Source organism: Sciurus vulgaris (assembly GCF_902686455.1).
Source record: "Sciurus vulgaris genome assembly, chromosome: 16".
In the NCBI taxonomy this organism is placed as follows: domain Eukaryota; kingdom Metazoa; phylum Chordata; class Mammalia; order Rodentia; family Sciuridae; genus Sciurus; species Sciurus vulgaris.
In genome coordinates, this window is record NC_136477.1 from 32208910 (window position 1) to 32221977 (window position 13068).

At 34.4% G+C, this 13068-nt stretch overlaps 1 protein-coding gene across 1 annotated transcript in view; it reads left to right on the forward strand.

Annotated features, from left to right (window-relative positions):
- Positions 1–12828, forward strand: part of DYNC1LI1 (dynein cytoplasmic 1 light intermediate chain 1) — a 39370-nt gene extending 26542 nt beyond the window's left edge. The window contains exons 6-13 of the mRNA XM_079113991.1: positions 2330–2423; positions 5362–5497; positions 6044–6155; positions 8478–8537; positions 8670–8714; positions 9327–9447; positions 10316–10468; positions 11920–12828. Of these exons, the coding sequence (XP_078970117.1) occupies positions 2330–2423; positions 5362–5497; positions 6044–6155; positions 8478–8537; positions 8670–8714; positions 9327–9447; positions 10316–10468; positions 11920–12032 (834 nt within the window). The 3' untranslated portion in view covers positions 12033–12828. The remainder of the gene's footprint in view (positions 1–2329; positions 2424–5361; positions 5498–6043; positions 6156–8477; positions 8538–8669; positions 8715–9326; positions 9448–10315; positions 10469–11919) is intronic.
- The last annotated feature ends 240 nt before the right edge of the window (positions 12829–13068 follow it).

The following is a 13068-nucleotide window of genomic DNA, read 5'->3' on the forward strand; positions in this document are numbered from 1 at the left end:
CATTTCACTTGTAGAAATATTGGCCTAAGGTTATATAAGTTGGCTTGTGTCTATAGAAGATGAGGTCCAGCTTTCATGGTCATAGCAAAAAATGGGCAGAGGGAAAAGTATATCTTTTAGTTCTAATCCCCACACACCAGAAAATTCTGGTGTAGCAGATGACGGTGTGACGAGAAGGAAAGTGCAGTCTTTTTGCTGCTTCAGTGTTATCCATCTTTCCTTTCCTTTGGCTGTAGCTTCTCTGATCATGATCATAAATGTTTTAAAGAAATTGTTTCTTCAGATACTTTGTGATTGAATTTCATTTTCATAATTTCAATTACAGGGGAAATGATAGTTTATTAATTTTGTAAAATTTTTTCAACATTACATTTTGATATATTAATCCACTAATGTACTTAAAATGGACTTTTAAACACCTCGACGTACCTATTATGATATAAAATTGATATGCAGTTATCTAGGGTTTCAATTTTCAAGCCCGAAGTTATCATCTACTGTATTTTATAAAACCTTCAAGCACTCTCAGATGTACTTAAGTTTATGAGTTTTTAAATGTGTAGGGGAACCAGTGAATGTGTGTGGAAGTATGGTGGTTCAACTCCTTCCACTTAAAAGATTGGAAATGGATGTTCAAGGAGATTAAGTTTCCTGTCGTAGGTCCAAGCCCTCTGATTCGATTAACTTTGTTTTTGTTGTGGTGGGAATTGAACCCAGGGCCACATGCATGCTAAGGAGGTGTTCTATCATTGCTACAATTAAAATCTCTTTATTAAACTGCCATGCTTCCACTAAAGTGTCATTTAATCTACAGTACTATGGTTAAAGTATCTTTAATTATTTGAAATTACTCTCAATATCCTATAAAATGGGCAAACAAGTGCTAGTCAGTTAAACCAGGAGCTGGGTGTGCTGGTATACACCTGTAATCATAGCAACCTGGGAGACTCAGGCAGGAGGATTGCAAGTTAGAGGCCAACTTCAGTAACTTAGTAAGACCCAGTCTCAAAATTAAAAATAAAAAGGGCTGGGAGATGTAGCTCAGAGGTAGAGCAGTCGTGGGTTCAATCCCCAGTACCTTAAAAAAAAAAAAAAAAAAAAGAAAAAGTGATACAAGGAGATTCTATCCTATAATGTTTTATATATGTAACAAAAGAGTTAAACCCAAACTAATATTTGGTATAGTGAACATTATGAAATATTTAGTTTTAAAATTTCACACCTTCAATTCAGAAGGGTTTGGAAAAAAATATTTGAATTAAGATAATTTCACAGGTAGCATTTAAAAAATAAACTGAATTTCCCTTACTTTGTTATTGGTGAGATTGTAGTGAGCATAAATAAAAACATCAGAAAAGAAATGAAAGTCGTTTGGAATTATAACATAAATAGAAGAACAAAGAGGAACTGGTGAGAGGTGAAGACTCCCTGGTTATACTGATATGTTTTAAAGAACTGAGATCGATTTTAGATTAAAAAAAGTTATTAGAGAATTTAAAGTCAAGTTAGCAAGTATGGCTGATATTGGACCAGGTCCAACGAATTCCTAGAGAGGGGAATCTCAACTCAGAATGAGTGGGGTTCTTGACACATAATAGCAGAAATAAGTTACAGACACATCAGTTAGAGGCACAGACAGATTCATTTAGGAAATCAGAGACAAATTCAAGGGAGAATGTGGGCCATCTCAAGAGTAAGAGACACTTTTGGGGTTATTGGACTCTTTTTGAAAGAAAAATATAGGGTGGGCATGGGAAGGTGTGGGGATGACATCAGTCTGATGATCATAAGCTGATTTATGGTGGCCCAGCATTCTTAGAATCCTTAGGCTAACAGTCTTCATTATCTGACGAGTTGGAAAGTACATTATAGATTTCTTGAAATAGTATATCTCTCTTTGCTTTATTTATTTATTATGTAGACTAATAGTACAGTTTTCATAAGTGAAATTTGGGACTGTCAGGCCTGGGAGAGAAATTGGCTCGGGGAAGAAAGGTATTTGGAACTTTAGTACAAGGCTTTGAATTAAAGTTGTGTTTTTCTTGTTTTTTGTCTCTTTCCTCCCTATTTTTTCTTTCCTATCCTATTTCATGATCACTTAGTATAAGCTTGACTTGTTAGTCTTCATTCCTACACGACCAAAACTTTCTCTTTGGTGTTCTGGTCAGATGCAACACAACAGAAGTCAGCTAGCGGTTTTAACTTATATTCTTGTGTTCATTTTGTTCAGTCACAATAGCAAAGTGGTGGATTTGTGATGTTCCTCACCCAGAAATGAACTGCTTAAATTATTACATTTAATTTTTATTAAATAATTTTAACTCAACAGTGTGATGCTATTAGTGTATTGGAGAAAGAACATGACTACAGAGATGAACATTTCGATTTTATCCAGTCACACATCCGGAAGTTTTGTTTACAGTGTATCCTTTTAATGACATTTATGGATGCAGTGTACCCTACCTATTTTGTTTTTTAAAATAAAGGCATTAAGGTACTTTAGAAATTCTGTAAATGTTATTTGTCTTATATGTGATTAGAAATTTAACTTTAGTTCCCAAGTCATTTATATGTGAATATTTTTAGGTATGAAAACAAGTGTTGAAATATCTAGGTTTGATGTGCTGCTTTTAAAGTACTGTGCTTAAGAAAAATCATTATTGTGGAAAATTCTAATGCAAAGGCATAGTGGACATATCTGATTAAAAACTATTCACTTATTGGGGATGGGTGGTGAGGCAAGATCAAATCTTCAAGTTTGTGTATTTTCATTCTTAGTTTGTTTAATATGTTAGCTTCTCCATATAGAGTCTAACTTATTGGCTTCAAAATATGGCTATAGGGTTAGCTAATACCTATTGGACTGAAATAGTCCAAGGTGTGAATGGAGAATCTGTACTTTTTAACTTTGTGTTGTATTTTTGACCTCAAGGTTGGAAAACCTGTCATAGGGAGCCTTTTAAATTTAGATTGCAGGGATTAGGTGAGCCAGTGAGTAACATTTATTACTAGGAAAAAGAGGAAATGAAGGTTCTAGTGAATGTTTTCAAGGGAATTCACAGTTGAACTCATTTACACCTTGAGTATACTGACAAGAGCTAGATGTTCCCTTCTGCCCCTGTTGGATCATATTTATAATTACATTCCACAGCCAAATCTTTTGAGTCCAAGAGTAATGAAATTATACTAGGGATAGTAACAAGCCATGACATTTTATTAGGGATAGATAATAATAAGCAATACACACATGTTCCTAGTGTCTGCAGTTTATAAATCATTTTTATTGACGACAGTTAGTTTAGAGGCCACTTATAGAAAGCCTAGCTAAATAGATCACTTGACACTGGTAGTTTCCCTTTCCTCTTTTTCTTCAGTTCTTTCCCTCTTCGTGGGCTTTTTTCATGTCACCTAATGGTTGAGTTGCATTGCATTAAAGAGCACTTGTCTACATACTATCAAAAAGGGGAGTAATTGAAATAGACTCTTGTAGCCTTTTTCATTATCTTTGAAAAATAGAAAATTTGAGGATAATCTCTTTAAACACTCGATGCTATACTTGAAAACATAAATATAAAAATATAATCAAGAGGGAGTCTTCCTACTAAAGAGACTTTTAGAGCCACTTGATTTTTGAAAGAATTCAAAATGTGAGAAGTCACTTCAAGTTAGTGAGGTATATGTTTATCAGTGAGTGAAGGGGACAGTTCAAAATCATCTTTATTTAAAAAATTTTATTTGCAGTGCAGATTTTTCAACAATAGAAAATTTGGGGATTTTTTGGTACCTGGGATAGAACTTAGGGGCGCTTAACCACTGAGCCACATCCCCAGACCTTTTTTATATTTTATTTAGATTTGGGGTCTCATCAAGTTGCTTAGGGCCTCACTAAGTTACTGAGGCTAGCCTGAACTCTGATTCTCCTACCTCCTGAGCTACTGGGATTACAGGCGTGGGCCACCCTGCCTGGCAGAAATCTTGATTCTAATGTGGGAAAGATCATTAATACAAAGTTCACACAATTAAGCTTCTGCTTAAGATTATAATGTTTTCTTTTACTAAGTTAAATTAAGCAATATTGCTTTTAGATTCATAAACTTCAGGCTATGTCCTAGAAAATGTGCTAGATTGTGATCCTAAGGGCTGATCATAGACTATCTGTTAGCCACTCTGAGTATATCATTTGTCAATAGTCACATCACATCTTTTCCCATAGGCTTCTTGGTCTTTTAATCCATCATGTCTTTTAGATAAAAGGTCAAAGGTAGAATCTGCTTTGATTAATATCATGCAAGTTGGTGTTATTTCAAGTGTGGGCCTTTGTAGTAGTCAGCTTTTTCACTGCTGTGACCAAAATATCTGACTTAAACTATAGTAGAGAAGGAAAAGTTTATTTGGAGGCTTACGGTTTCAGAGGTCTTAGTCCATAGAAGACTTACTCCATTCCTTGGGACTCAATGTGAGGTAGAACATCATGGCGGAAGAGTGTGGCAGAGGGAAGCAGCTCACGTGACTATCAGGAAACAGAGATCTGGCAAGAGATCTCCACTTGCCAGATACAAGTATATACCCCCAAACCATGCCCCCTGTGCCTACCTCCTCCAGTCACACCCTACCACTTCTGTTACCACTCAGTTAATTCCTATCAGGATTACTTTACTGATTGGGTTGACTCTCACACCCAATCATTTCTCCTCTGAACCTTCTTGCCTTGTCTCACATGTGAGCTTTTGAGGGACACCTCACATCCAAACCATAACATCATGAAATCTACTTTTTCCTTGGGTCATCTTGAAATCTTCTCATTAGTAACTATTGACTCCACCTTTTCTCACTATTGGATTGTCTGAGTCTTCTTTGAGCTGAGTTTCATGAGCTTTGTTTTCTTAATCTTAATTCCTAGGATTAGTAAAAACTGTAAGAAACAGTACTGCAAACCATTTTTGTTGAAAAGGCAAAAGAGTTATTGACAAAAATATCCCCTCCTTCATGAAGTTTAGGAAGGTTAAAAGCAAAATCCTCTATGTCATTTAAATAATAGTATGCATATTATTAAATTTACCTTTACTTCTTGGCTTAATGAGGCTTCTATCCTTCTGTTAAATTATGTGAACATTATTTTATTTGCATTCTAGCCCAAATATAAGTATTTTTATATTTTGTCAGTGCTGGGAATTGAACCCAGGGTCTTTTGAATGCCAAGTATTTTATGCTTTGAAATTCTTGATAACTGTGTTATATACCCTTGGAATTTATTTTTTAAACTAATAAGCATATAGATGTAAAGGTTAAGCTGAGAACACAGAGTTTTATGGAACCTATTCATAGAATTTGTTCAAAATTTTCTTTAATGGTATTATTCAGATGGTGCAGCACTTATTTACACTTCAGTAAAAGAAAACAAAAATATAGACTTAGTATATAAATACATCGTTCAGAAACTATATGGATTTCCCTATAAGATTCCTGCTGTTGTTGTGGAAAAGGATGCAGTATTTATGTAAGTATACTGTTAAATGTGAATTGTTGCTACTAGTTGATGTTGAGTCACCATTTTCACTTTTAAGATGGGATTAGTAGACCTTTCCAGGATGAGTAGGTATGAATCTGTTCCTAGATTATTTATTACCTGGCCTTAGTTTTATTGTTTTGAAAGGCCTTTGTTATTTAGCTGAAATGTCTGTTGTGTGCCTATGTTAGTATATTATATCTACTTGTTTTTTAATTGATTAGATACATAATAACCATATATGTAATCTAATGTACTTTTAAAGTTATCTGAATAAAATTGTGGGGTAATAATTATCCTCTCCCCAGGGGAAAAAAAAGTGAAACTATGTAGTAATATTTAAATATAAGGAATATTGATAATCATTTTAGTAGAAATTAGTGAAGTAAAAATTAAATATTATAATAGAAATCTAATTAGTTTTCCATAATTGGTTAAATTGACTTCATTAAAATACTCCCTTTACATTATCATGGATTGAATGAAAAAAATGATGATATAAATGTTTGAGAATTTATCATACTCATTTCTTTACAGTCCAGCAGGGTGGGATAATGATAAGAAAATAGGAATATTACATGAAAACTTTCAAACATTGAAAGTAGAAGATAACTTTGAAGACATCATAACTAAACCACCTGTCCGAAAGGTAACAATTTTAGTAAACAGCTTCCATATTTAGGCTTTTAAACTGTGAGGAGGTAGGCATAACTTTAAAGTTATAGATAGAAAAGCAAGGATGTCCTGTACTATCAGGGGAGTTTCAAAGTATAATTTGGGTGTTTCTAATGTACAGTTCACATAAGGATTTGTTTTAGCAAAATATTAATGAACTATTCAGTCACTGAATCTTATTAGTCTTTGGCATATTAATTTTAGCAAATATTAATGCTGAATATATTGATATAGTACTTTAGAAATCATGACTTGGCACGGTAAATATGTGGATCTCAAAACAAATTAACAATTTAGATAGAAAGTGTGTGAGTTTTACAGTCTACAGCCTAGCCAAAAGCCAAGAAAAGGTTGCTAGAGTAGTTTTCTTAGTTAGACCTATTGAGATAGATCTTGGCTCTTTTCCATGGTTATTAGTTGCTCACATTAAACCACAGCTATCCAAGAGCTTCCAGTTTTCTGTGTTCTTGACTACCATGTTATTTTATGGGTATTAAATCGGGTACTGTTCTCACATGAATGTTTACATATAATACTTTTCTCTGACTTCCTTTTTATTTAGACATATATTTTAGGGGAAAATCATTTTGATTCAATATATATTAGCATTCTTAAAGGAGGGAAGGAAAAGGTGAAATGTATTTATGAATATTTAATAGCAGATCCCACCATTATGAGTAAGTAGAATGCACCAATAAAAAGTATGAAAAAAAGAAAGATTCTTAAGAATCCACACAGGGGCTGGGGTTATAGCTCAGCGGTAGAGTGTTTGCCTCGCATGTGTGAGGCACTGGGTTCAATCCTCAGCACCACATAAAAATAAGTAAATAAAGATATTGTGTCCATCCACAACTAAAAAATATTTTTAAAAAAATGAAAAAGAATCCAAACATTGGTTGGATGTAGTGACACATGCCTGTAATCTCTATGGCTCGGAAGGCTGAAAGGATGATTGCAAGTTTAAAGCCAGCCTCAGCAAATTAACGAGGCCCTAAGCAACTTAGCAAGACCTTGTCTCAAAGTAAAAAAATAAAAAGGGCTGGGGATGTGGCTCAGTGGTTAAGCACCCCTGGGTTCAATCCCTGCCTCCTCCCACCTCTCAAAAAAATTCAAATATTCGTAAAGTAGAGCATCTATCTTTTGTTTGTGGGTTATTAGTAATAAGAAAAGTGAACTCAAATGAAAATTCAGTTGACATGTTATTTAAATAGGTTTAGATAGCTATTAAAAGAAATGCACACATCAGAAATAAATGACCCATTAAAAATGTATCCCATTCTTTTACCAACAAATTATACTTTTATTCATTCCTCAAATACTGAACATCAGCTCAGGTGCAGTTTAGGTGCTAACTAGGAAGGAGGAGAATACAAGCAATAAACTTACTCATAGGTCATCCATGGAGTTGGGATAAGGGTTGTGGAGATAAAACAGGATGTGCAGAGAGTGAGAGGACTGGGCTAGAGAAGTTGTCTTGTAAGAGGGGAGAATGTTGATGTCAAGAAGAATCTTCAAGTGTGCCTGCTCCAAGGGAGCATTGTGTGAGCAAGACAGACTGAAAAGAGTTGTAAGGTGAACAGACCTGGTGAGAGATGAAAGGCAGAGTTAGGATCTTTGGGACTTTATCATTAGGCTGCAGTTAGAACTTTGGATTTCACTCTTGAGTGAGACGCAGAGTGATTACAGTTTGAACAGAGGAATGATGTAATATAATTTAACCCTTTGACTCTGGAGAAGAAAATAGACTGGGCCTGTGTTATCTAGCAAGAGCAGAAGCAGGACAATTTCATTTCTAATTTCTAATGATTCAGCTGATGTGTGTGTGTGTGTTTATACATACATATATATATATATATATATGTTGATTGCAGGGAAACCAGAGACAAGTTGCATTTCACTCAACTGGGATATTACTGACACTTTTAAAACACCCAACAGTTATTTAACAAATCATATTAAGCATGTATGTGCCTCTAGGGCTGAGCTATTAAAATACAGTAGTCATTAGTCACATTGTAGCTTTCAAATAAATAAAGTCAAATAAAAAATTGCTTCCTTGTTCATTCTAGCCACATATCAAGTGCTCAATTACCACTAGTGGCCAGTGACTGCTATATTAAACTTCACAAATATAGAACCTGTGTGTGATTGCAGATAGTTATTGGTCAGCACTACTGTAAGGACCATGATAGGACACTTCACTCGGGTATATGTAAATATAGTACCCAGAGCATAAGTTACCAATGGTGTTAACAAAATGTATTAAACTTGCTCATTTATGCATTGCTCATTTCAGTTTGTGCATGAGAAGGAAATTATGGCAGAAGATGACCAAGTATTTCTTATGAAGTTACAGGTACGAAATTGTATCAGAAGCAGACTTAATTTGGTTAATGAATAAACTGATTTTTTAATGTATTTTAAAAATAGAGTAATCCACATGCTTTGAAGGTCTAAACTAGGATTCTTTCATGTTTTTGTTTTTCAGTCCCTTTTAGCAAAGCAGCCACCAACTGCAGCTGGAAGGCCTGTGGTCAGTATTACAAATTTTGACATAATTATTAAAATTAAGTACATTATTGTTTTAGTTCTCTTAATTATATTCCTGTCTCATAGGTTTACTTTAATGTAATTCTTCTGGAATCGTGAGATTTTAAAAGAAATGTTCTTTTTAAAGGATTTTTTAAGTCTTTTTCAGAATATCTAAATCATATAAAGATCTATTTTCAATATATATTACATGTCCATTACTATATTCTCATAACCTTGAGAAGCAGATACTGTTTATTTGCCCCATTTTACAGATGGGAAAGCAGGGGCTTTCAAGGACATTTTGGGCTTGCCTGAGATTATTTAGCGAATACGATATAAATCCATATTGAAACCCAGATCCGACTCCAAGCTAAAGCTCATAACCACACCTCATTACTTTATACATTCTCCCTTTTCACTGAGGGAAAAATTAATGTTCTAAAATATGGTGGGCCTTTGGTATTCTTTAATAATGAGGACAAGATTTACTAATGTTTTTGTCAATGGGTTGCAGTATAAAAGCCACTAGAATAGATGGGGGATCATTGCCAAGTAATTTTTTAATTTGACAGTTTTAGGTTTTAGTATTTGTGGTTTTCCTATTTTCATCTAGGATGCCTCACCAAGAGTCCCTGGAGGCTCCCCTAGAACACCAAACAGATCCGTGTCATCCAATGTTGCCAGTGTGTCACCCATCCCTGCTGGGTCAAAAAAAATTGATCCAAACATGAAAGGTATATCTTTCTTTTTTGGAGAAAATAACACAATACATTGTGCAGTGGAAAAAATATACCAAGCTTCTCACCTAAGTACAACTTATTTTCATTCTAGTGCAATACCTTCTAAACTCTGTCTTAGTAGACATAACCTTATAGTTAATCAGATTCTAAACCATTTTGCAGTGTGTTCTTAATGTATCTCTATGCACATAGTGAAAGTTTTTTTATGTCTAATCATTTTCCTATGGTAGGTCATTGGAGAAATTCATTTTTATACTACAGTCAGTAATCTGCAATTAACATAGGAAAAATATATGCATAATAGTTGTTCGTGTTGGAATAATTGCCATAAGTGGGACAAGTAGGTCATACCCTCTGATGTCTTTCAAATGGAATATTCAGTTTTATAAATATCATCAATATTCAGTGTTGTAGTTTTACCACAGTCTAATTTTTACATTTTAAATACTAACAGCCATTTCTCATCTAGTGGTATTTCTATTCTGTGAAATCACCATTACTATCTTTTGCTCATTTATCTCTTAGAACTTCTGGTTTCCATGTAGGATTGAGGAACTTTTTGTAATACTAAGGCAAATATTTCTCAACAGTTGTTTATTTGAAATGCTTCTGACCTTCTAAGAACTTTCTAATTTTTAAATTACCTTATATTTGCAGTTTACTCATTTGTTTTATGTGTGAGTGTATTAGAGAGTATGAGTAGCTACTCAGCCCTAAAGATCAAACTATACCTGAATATAGCTCTTAAACTTAAGTCTACCATTTGTTTTCTGTGTGTGATTACTCTAATAACTTATGGGAAAATCTAATTTTTTCGAGTAGCTTTTTTGTAATGTTTTTGGTATGTGTTTGTGTTTTATAGCTGGAGCTACAAGTGAAGGTGTCCTGGCAAATTTCTTCAATAGTTTGTTGAGTAAAAAGACTGGCTCTCCTGGAGGCCCTGGTGGTAGTGGTAGCCCTGGAGGTGGGGCTGGAGGTGGAAGCAGTGTTTTACCACCATCTGCCAAAAAATCAGGTATAGTTACTTAGAGCCAAGTCACTTTTCTTTGAAAACAGCTTTATGGAGGTATAATTTACTTACCATCAAATTCACTCATTTAAAATTATAGTTCATTGGTTTTTAGTATCTTTACAAGTTGTGGAAACCACCTCCATAACCTAATTTTAGAACATTTTTCATTTTCCCAAAAAGAAACCTCGAACTTTCCCTGTCTCCTAGCCTCCCAGTCCTGTGCAGTCACTAATCTGTTTTCTGTCTCTATGATTTTGCCAGTCTGGGCATTTCATAAAATGGGAATCATACATATTCTGTATTTCTTGTTTAACACAGTTTTTGTTGTGGTTGTTTTTTGGTACTGGGGATTGAAACCAGGGACACTTTACCACTGAACTATATCCCCAGCCTTTTTCTATTTTTTATTTTGAGACAGGGTCTTGCTAAGTTGCTGAGGGTCTCACTAAGTTGCTGGGGCTGGCCTTGAACTTGTGATCCTCCCGCCTCAGCCTCCAGAATCGCTGGGATTACAGGCATGTGCCATCACGCCTGGCTAACATAATGTTTTGAGGTTCATCCAGCATGCATCAATAATTCATTTCTTATTACTGAATAATATTCCATTGTGCTGATATGCCACATTTTATCTATTCATTGTTTGGTAGATCTTTGGATTATTTCCTTTTTTAAAAAAAAATCTATTATGAATAATACTACTGTGAGCATTCATTTTTATGTGGTCATAAATTTTTAATTCTCTTGGGTAAATACCTATGAGTTCCGGGTTATGCAGTAACTCTATTGTTTGTTTTGTTGTATGATACTAGGGATTGAACCAGGGGCTTTCTACCCCTGAGTTGTATCCCCATTCCTTTTATTTTGAGACTGGTCTTGCTAAGTTGCTCAGGCTGATCTCAAACTTTCAATCCTTCTGCCTCAGTGACCTCCCAAGTTGCTGGAATCACATGCAAGTGCCACCGGGCCCAGCAACTCTGTTTAAATTTTTTAAGACTTGCCATAAGGTTTTTCAAAATGCTGTACCCTTTTATACTCCCATCAACAGGGGATGAGGATTCCAGTTTTCTCATACCCTCTTCAGCATTTGTTATTGTTCATTTACTGTTACAACTCATTCATCTTGCTTTCCAGATTCCAAAATTTTGTTGCTATTTTATTATCATTTTAGGTTTGTACTTTCTTAGTGCATAACTTGCTTATTTTTTGCTGCTATTCTTTTTGTCTTATGATTTTTAAAACTTAGGAGATTAAATCATGGGTGCCAGTGTTGCCTCATTTAGTAACATATCTCACAATTTAAAATGATATAATTTATTTTTAAATTTAGGTTGTTTAACTTTAGCATGCTTGATAAAGTTAGTGAAAATGTTGGCAATTTTAAGTGCAGAGACATTGGTGAAAAAGACACTTTGACTGTATCTAATTCTTACTTCTTTTCTTTTCCTTCAATGTAGGCCAGAAGCCTGTCCTGTCAGATGTTCACGCAGAACTAGACAGAATTACCCGGAAACCCGTTTCAGTTTCTCCTACAACACCTACATCTCCTACGGAAGGAGAAGCTTCTTGAAGATACCAAATAAAGCCATTTATTCAGTTTTCTGGGATAATGTAAACTTGCCTCTGCCTTTTCCTTCAAAAGTGGAATTAGGGAGCTGGAGTGCTTTTACAGATGGACTAAATTTATGTCCTTTTTTTTTTTTTTTTTTTTTTTTGTGGCTGCCCATTTTTATAAAAGGAGCTATACAGAAGAAAATATATTCTACATTATGTAGAATTGCTATTTGCATTGCCATTTTGCATAGGGAAGTAATTTTGGATTTTGAAAATCTAAAAATGTATAGATCTGAAATATAACCGTATGATCTTATTCTGAAGGCTAAATTATCATATAGGAGGGTTTAGAGAAGGGCAGACAGTATGCAATTTGGGCATTTGACTGACTTGGAAGTCCAAATGTTTTAGTTAAGACTATTTAAAATCATTTTAAAAATTTTGTGTGTTTTGCTGAAAAAGAAAATTGTCAGATTTTGCACATCAACATAAATGAACCAACAAGTGGGATATACTGAGAAAACTGAGATAGCATTTGATATACAAGTCACAACTCAAATCAATGATCCTGTAAGTTGTCATCAAAATACGATGTAGAATTTATTGGCCAAGGTATTTTCTTCAGCTGAGAAGGAAAGAAAGCACACTGCCTAAATGTGTAAAAGAAAAATGCAGAGGTTATAAAAATGTAAAGAGGTAACAGTCTTTGGATTTGTCTATACATATATATATATATGGCTCTGCCTTAATATACTCCTTTTTGGTTTGTGACTTTCAACTGTAATCAGTTAATAAAGTATTTATTCTCTGCATTTGGGTTCAAATAACTTGTATTTTCTTATATCTAATTTTTCAGCTAATGAATAAGATTCATCAGTAATTTGAAATGTTTGGCTTATAGAATTACTGAGTATTCTGATCTTTCTGAGAGACAAATGAGTGTGAGATTTGCTCTTCTCTAACTTTCCTTAATTTGGGAGTTTCCCTTGATCAACACATCTTGCCCTGCAAATACATCTTGAACTACAGAATCTTATGCCAGCATTCCCAGT